General features: G+C 46.2%; 1 protein-coding gene across 1 annotated transcript; it reads left to right on the top strand.

Annotated features, from left to right (window-relative positions):
- Positions 1–2,859: 2,859 nt before the first annotated feature.
- On the top strand, positions 2,860–6,791 carry GJD2 (gap junction protein delta 2). Its single transcript, XM_033187436.1, has 2 exons — positions 2,860–3,437; positions 4,475–6,791. Exons 1-2 carry the CDS (start codon positions 3,367–3,369, stop codon positions 5,367–5,369), a joined length of 966 nt encoding a protein of 321 aa, XP_033043327.1. The 5' UTR covers positions 2,860–3,366; the 3' UTR covers positions 5,370–6,791.
- The last annotated feature ends 740 nt before the right edge of the window (positions 6,792–7,531 follow it).

Below are 7,531 nucleotides of genomic sequence, written 5' to 3'. Positions count from 1 at the left end.
TTTTTTCCTCTGAATGTTTGGAGGTGAGCATGTTCCCACTTTAATTCCCCTTTTCTTCTTCAAATAACACATTTTGTTCATACTTTTAAATAATTTTGATCTCTAGGATTCTGAATACCACATTCTTCATAGCTTTTCCTTTGCTACCCATATGATTTTAGGGAAGCGATCTAAGCTTTGGGTCAGTTTTAACATCTATGAAACAAGTGGATGATAGATTTCCTCGTCCCTAGGATTCATTCCTGACCTAATAGTCATGGAACTAAAAGTTCTCAGGTTTTTACTGTTTTTGGAGCCATGGATGAGAACCCGTTAATAATACAGCTACCTCAATCTTGTTTCCACAGATTTCAATTTAGCAGAGTTGGTATGGGATTGCAGCATCTGTATTTTTAGTGAAGATCCCCAGACAGTCTGTTTTGCAGCAAAGTTTATTCTATGAGCATTCTACGAATTTCAGTGTTTTTCATCCAAAACTATTACTTTAATAAACAGAATGGCTTTTAAATAAGAGGTAATGGAAAGAACTTTCCAGTTCCCTTAAATGGGCATCTTCAATCAGAGGGAAATTGAGATAATCAGAATCTATCAAGATGAGATAATGCCCTGAGGAAACAGAGATGCCCGGATCCACAGAGAACCATTTCACATTTAATGCACATTTAATGCACATTTGTTTTATCAGAACAAACTATTAATTGAAAATGGAGTTGACTGGACTTGAAGGAGGAAGTACAACGTAGCAAGTGTGAAATTTATGAGTGGTTATTGAAAATAAAAATGGTTATTTCCTAAGTGTGGTGGTGATCCTAAGATTTTTATTTAAAAGTAGCCTACACAGTCCAATAGATGAGTTTTAAAATACAGGTTCTATATATATGCGTCTTTGTGCATTTATACACCTATGTTGTTTACACATGTTTATATGTGGAATCCATATGGCATATTAAAGTATATTTCAAAATAATACACAAATGATCAACAATTCAGTCATAGCGTGGTGCTTGAAAATTGCATTTTCTGCAGTCTATGTTTTTAGGATCATAATCTTTAACGGTTTGGGAAAGCCAACACGTAAAATGACAATTTTCGGTTGTGCAGCCTATTTTAGGACATTTAAAGATGTTAAACAGATTTCCCTTTGGACTTACTCATTTACTCCTTGTCTAAGATCATTTACTATAAAAGAGTCTGCCAGACAAGGAGGGAATACAGGAACCTAGGGCCAAGGGGAGTAGAAGGGAAACCTGGGAAAACACACCAAGTTTGGGCTAGGGGATCACATTCCATCTGGAAGCTAAGTGGACAATAGGATATCCATTCGTCCTCACCCTTGAACCTCCTCCGTGTTCAGAAGGAAACTAAGAAATGCCTGCCCTAGTCCTAATGTTTCATTTATGCTTCATCCCTCTCTCCATTGTTAGTGGACACGTTTACTCCTTTGTAGTGAAAGGCTGCTTTCTTGGGGTAAAGGTGTCAACCCCAGCAGAGGATTTCAGTGATCTTTCTGATGGCGAAGCTTACGCCATGTGTTTAAACATCATTTTATGAAGAAGTACACTGTGAGTGGACTCAGGGACATGCCCTGCACCTTTCTTCCCAGTCCCTGGGCCACCAGCTACCCAACCACCTCGATTGTTCCAGACGTGAAGGCTCACCATGGTGTGGCTTATATAATACACATATGTGCTATGATCCCTGTGGATAATTAAGGCTAGGTCCCTTTATATGCCTAGGACAAGTCCCTTTATATGTCTAGGACAAGTTAGCAACCCTTTCACGGTTGTGTTTTCAAAAGGATGACAACGACTTTCCCATCGTACTTTTGTACATTTACATCAAACACTCCCAACTACAGTGTCTCCTAATACCGACCCCTGGGCTAATTAGCAGCTTAGTGTGATTGTTTCCATTTTTCAGCGACCAATTAAGTAGTTGCTCTAGACGGAACTGACAACACAAGGTGAATTTTAAAAACCGGGATCTGCTGGTTGAGGGGAGAAAGCCAAACCCAGTAAGGAAAGTGGGGGCAGGGCGAGGCTGTGTGTGGCTCTGTTTCTGCTAGCAGAATATTGGGTCTTAAATTCAGATTAAATCACAGTTCACCTGACGAGTATCCCCCCGCCCTTCCCACTAGTAAAATAATAACAATAATTTAAAAAGAGCAGATCATCTGGGTTAGCGCAAGGGGAAGCGAGACTTAACCATAGCCACCCCACTCGCTCATTGCGAGGCACCTGTTAGATGCGCTCTTGTACCCTGATCCCCATACCGAGAGACAGCTCCACACCTGCATTTACCCTTCAGCCTAAATGGATTCCCATCAAGCCTTTCCCACTTCAGTGTCGGATCCACAGAGGCACCGAACCGCAGCCACTCTCCAGAAGCACTCTCAGCCCCTCCGTCCCGTAAGGGAGATTTAAAAGTGGTCGCCCCCACTCCCCCTCCCCCTCCCTCAGCCAGCATCTCCATCTAGGGAAGGAATTTCAGTTGTCTCCCGAAGGCCAAAAGCGAAAAGGTGAGGGATGCACCGAGAGAAGAGAAGATACCCACTCACTCCCCTCCCCACTCACCCACGCGTCCGCTCCCGGCTCCTCCTCCACCTGCTTGGGTCTGGCGGTCAGGTGAGGTTACCTGGGCTCCCCGAGAAGCCCCGAGGGGCGCTGCAGTCCTTCTTTTTCGAAATCGCCCCGCTCCCCGCCGGGCCCCCAGGACTCCTGCCCCTCTCCCCCCCGCGCGCGTCCCCGGCCCCTCGGGCTCCGACGCGCAGCGACAGCCGCACGGCGCGCTCTGCTCCCCTCCGCCGACCTGGCGTGACGCAGGCGGAGACTACTTAAGGGCGGATTAGAGGCGGCGGCCGCGGATCCCCGAGCCCAGCATTCGGCTCCGCGCGCTCCGCCCCGGCCTCGCAGGCTGCCGCGCAGGAGCGCCAGGTGCCCGCCGAAGTAGCAGGAACAGAGCCGGTGCCCGGACCCTCCCCCGGCCCTCAACCTGCAGCGGAGAGCGGCGCCGAGACCTCTCCTGGGCTGGCGAGCGCTCGAAGACCTGCAGGCTGCCACCCCGCCCCTCGTCCCGGCGTCCGCGGGATCCAGACCCGAACCCCGGACGGCGCCCGAGGTTCCTGCCCTCTCTCTGGACCGCGCCAACTGCCCCATCGGCCCGGACGCGCTTGGATTTCTTTCCCCATTTCTTCTCTTTTAAGTACAATAAAAGGAAAGGGGGATTCGAGGATTTTTTTTAAAAAATTGCTTCTTTAATTGGGAGGCAATTCACTCCCATTCTGGAGGTGCGGCCCGGAGAGGGGCCAGGAGCGGGAACGTGCCCGGTGCTGCCCAGTCTTTGTCTGCTGCCTCCGGATGCACAGCGATGGGGGAATGGACCATCTTGGAGAGGCTGCTGGAAGCCGCGGTGCAGCAGCACTCCACTATGATCGGGAGGTAAGGGCGACGAGCCGGCAGTCAGCGGGCCCCGTCGGGTGGCCCTGGGAGTCCCTTCTCACACCCGGACTGAATCCCCCGCTCCAACCCCCAGCCCGTCCTCTGCCTCCTCCCCATCGTCCTAAGTCAAGGCTCTGGTGTTCCTGGGATTACCCGACGCCCCGCGATGCCCCCCTCCTCTAGCTACTCCTGACCAACTGCCCATCCCTTCCCCATCAAGCACCACTGGGGCTTCACTCTTCCCACATCAGAAAAGAAGCCACTGGCTCAGTCTTGGTCCCTCCACTCTCCAGAGTCAGAGCCAATCTCCATCCGGTTCCCTAAATAGAATCTACAAAGAAGGCAGGATTGCATTTGGACAGAGAAGGGCAAATGGGGAGATGGATTTGCTCTTCAGAGCAGATGCCTCTTTTCTCAACCAATAATTACTAAACTAAACTTATTTGGCCGTGTAAACTTACCGAGCCTACACACCCAATTGCCATTTTTGTGTCTGTATATCTATGTCTCTCTACACATATATATATATATATATGAGTTCAATATATATAAATATGTATTCATAGCCATCTGCTTCTATAAAGCATTAAATTTAATATTCATGTTGAGAATAAACTAAATATACCCATGGAGTAGTTATATACACACACTCTGTGCGTAGACCTTGAAGCATGCACCGTCTGTAAAGGTATTCTGTGTGCATTTGCCATATCCAGAGTGAAGGTGTGTTTTGTGTTTCTATACATTCTATATAGAGAGATGAAATCTATCCGTTGCAAGTAGACTATGTCCAGTGTCTGGAGATGTTGTGTGTACCTGGGATCTCTATAATATGAAATGGTCCCAGCTTACTAGCACTCAGCAGAAAAGGAGGAGACAAAAAGCTTTCCCAGATCCCCAGTTCAGTACCAACCCGGAATGGACAGCTCCCCAGTCAAACGACTGGTAAACATCAGCAAAGGGAAGGGAGGAGCAGGGGTTTCCTGTCAGTGACGCAGCCCGTGAGAACCTCTCTCCCTCCCTCTTCCTCTGCTCAGGATCCTGTTGACTGTGGTGGTGATCTTCCGGATCCTCATTGTGGCCATTGTGGGGGAGACGGTGTACGATGATGAGCAGACCATGTTTGTGTGCAACACCCTGCAGCCCGGCTGTAACCAGGCCTGCTACGACCGCGCCTTCCCCATCTCCCACATACGTTACTGGGTCTTCCAGATCATAATGGTGTGTACCCCCAGTCTTTGCTTCATCACCTACTCCGTGCATCAGTCCGCCAAGCAGCGAGAACGCCGCTACTCTACTGTCTTCCTAGCCCTGGACAGAGACCCCCCTGAGTCCATAGGAGGTCCTGGAGGAACTGGGGGTGCGGGCAGTGGTGGGAGCAAACGAGAAGATAAGAAGTTGCAAAATGCTATTGTCAATGGGGTGCTGCAGAACACAGAGAACACCAGTAAGGAGACAGAGCCAGATTGTTTAGAGGTTAAGGAGCTGACTCCACACCCATCAGGGCTACGCACTGCATCAAAATCCAAGCTCAGAAGGCAGGAAGGCATCTCCCGCTTCTACATTATCCAAGTGGTGTTCCGAAATGCCCTGGAAATTGGGTTCCTGGTAGGCCAATATTTTCTCTATGGATTTAGTGTCCCAGGGCTGTATGAGTGTAACCGCTACCCCTGCATCAAGGAGGTGGAATGTTATGTGTCCCGGCCAACTGAGAAGACTGTCTTTCTAGTGTTCATGTTTGCTGTAAGTGGCATCTGTGTTGTGCTCAACCTGGCTGAACTCAACCACCTGGGATGGCGCAAGATCAAGCTGGCTGTGCGAGGGGCTCAGGCCAAGAGAAAGTCAATCTATGAGATTCGTAACAAGGACCTGCCCAGGGTCAGTGTTCCCAATTTTGGCAGGACTCAGTCCAGTGACTCTGCCTATGTGTGAGAGGGAAGGTTTCACGAAGGTCTGGGGGATGGCAAGGAGCCCCAAGGCAGATGACTGCTCAGAGGTGGCTGTATCCACCCTCATTTATGTGACTCTCACCATTAAGATGTAGGATAAGACTGGATAAAAGAAGATTTTGCATCAATGGGAGAGGAAGAAAAGTGGAACCATTTTCACGTATCACCTAATTGGTTCCACAGAGACAACTGGGTCGAGTGATGAAATGGATGAATTAGACTTCTTTGGGCCCTTTCTGTTTATGGCCCAGCCTAATCCTGATAACACTGAACTTGCACAGCTACCAAGTAGGACTTAGCCCTGCTGAGCTCTTTATTCTGGTGAATGATGTGAGTTGAGTACTTCATTGATATAAAATTTGTGACCTATCTCAACACGTCCCTTTATCCTGAGCCATGGGACAAACATCCTTGAGGCACCCTTCATGTATCTCCCCCACTAGCATGCCCCTTTCCCTCAATCCAGAATAGCATGCCAACTATTTTTTTCAGAATCTGGCCTTACATTAGACCTAATATTGTTTATTTGCAAACTTAGAGGGAATTACATGGGGTGCTTACTGGAGAATGGCCATGGCAGAGGTTTTCATTAGAGCCCCATCTCACTGACCCTTAGTCATGATGAAAACCTTAGGAATGTCTCAATCTTTCCAATTTTCTAACTCACACTGCACTGGTGCTGTTTATTAGGGATGGGGGATGGGTGGGAGGGAGGGAACTGCAATATGCAACTACAACACTTTTGTGAGATTGTTGTTGCACTGTTAGGCACACGGTTACGAGCTTCAGGTTATTTCTGCCTTTCAGCTTGTGGGCTTTGGTTAAGATTAAGAAGATTTTTTTTGGCTAATACAAGAGTGTCTACCTGAGCCACAGCATTTGTAACTGGTGTATCTCACTCATTTTCTTACATAGTTTTGTTGTGCAAGACAGCTGCACGGTCATTTTGCCATGATTTAAATTTACCTGTGTGCTTACACCAGAGACCTTAATCATCCCAAGTCAATCCTGATTTATTATTTTTTCAGTTATTTTTTGAAACACACACACACACACACACAAAATTACTGGCTTAAAAGACCTGGAACTAAACACTATTGGCTAACATGTGTTTACGGTGACTTATTTGAGACATATACCAAAGGTTCAAAAACCTATTGCTTTGGACTGTGAATATGTTTCCTTCTTTTTGCTCTTATTTAAGTGCCATACTGTACCTTTCATATCCACTGTATATTTAGTTAAAATATTGGCCAAGAGAAGTATCTGGGTAATGTGCTTTTATGAAGCCCTTTGCTCCCTTTGAATTATCATTATCAATTTTGATTTAGATATGGACATGGTGTAACACACAACTAAGGATTTGTTTAAAATAAAATTCTTGCCTTTTTTGTAAAATAGGAAGAGTCTGCACTTTTTGGTTGAGAGTTTATTTAAATGCATGATCAAAAATGTTATAACAGCAAAACACTGGGGGTAGGAAGTAAGTGATGGTTGAATATTTGAGGAATGACCAATAAAATTCAATCAGCCACTAACAGATGAAGAGAGACTTTTCATGAATAGTTTCTTCCAAATCAATGTTTTATGAATGTTCGTAAGGGAGTGGTGAGATATTCAAATAGTATTATTAATAACTCCTTTCCATTTCAGCTCAGAACTTCCCCTGCTTGCCTATTTCTTATAACACAAATATCAATACTACATCATGTTAGCCCATTCCAAGAGTGGAATTTGTTTTTCTTTCCACCACATATTTTTTTCCTGCCATGGATTAATCATTACACTTGACAGGCATGCTGTTCTCTCCATGATCTCTTCAGGGTCTGAGTCTGATGCTTAACACAATGCTAACCCGGTAGTCAAGCAGATCTCTCTAGACCAGTGCTGCCAGCACAACTTTCTGTAATGATGGGGATTCCTTTTCATGAGGCCCAATGTGGCAACAACTAGACACATGTGACTACCGAGCTCTTAAAACATGGCTAGTGCAAATCAAGAACAGAATTTCTAATTTTGTTTGATTAACTTAAATAGCCATGTATGGTTAGTTGCTACTCTATTACACAGCACATTTCTCAGTGGGTTCTTCAAGGGAGATTGATCCTTTATTTACATGTCATAAGACATTACTTTTTAGCCACA

This window comes from Trachypithecus francoisi, unplaced genomic scaffold (assembly GCF_009764315.1).
Source record: "Trachypithecus francoisi isolate TF-2019V2 unplaced genomic scaffold, Tfra_2.0 Lachesis_group3, whole genome shotgun sequence".
Classification (NCBI taxonomy): domain Eukaryota; kingdom Metazoa; phylum Chordata; class Mammalia; order Primates; family Cercopithecidae; genus Trachypithecus; species Trachypithecus francoisi.
The sequence above is the reverse complement of the archived record's forward strand: the minus strand, read 5'-3'. Positions and strand labels throughout refer to the sequence as shown.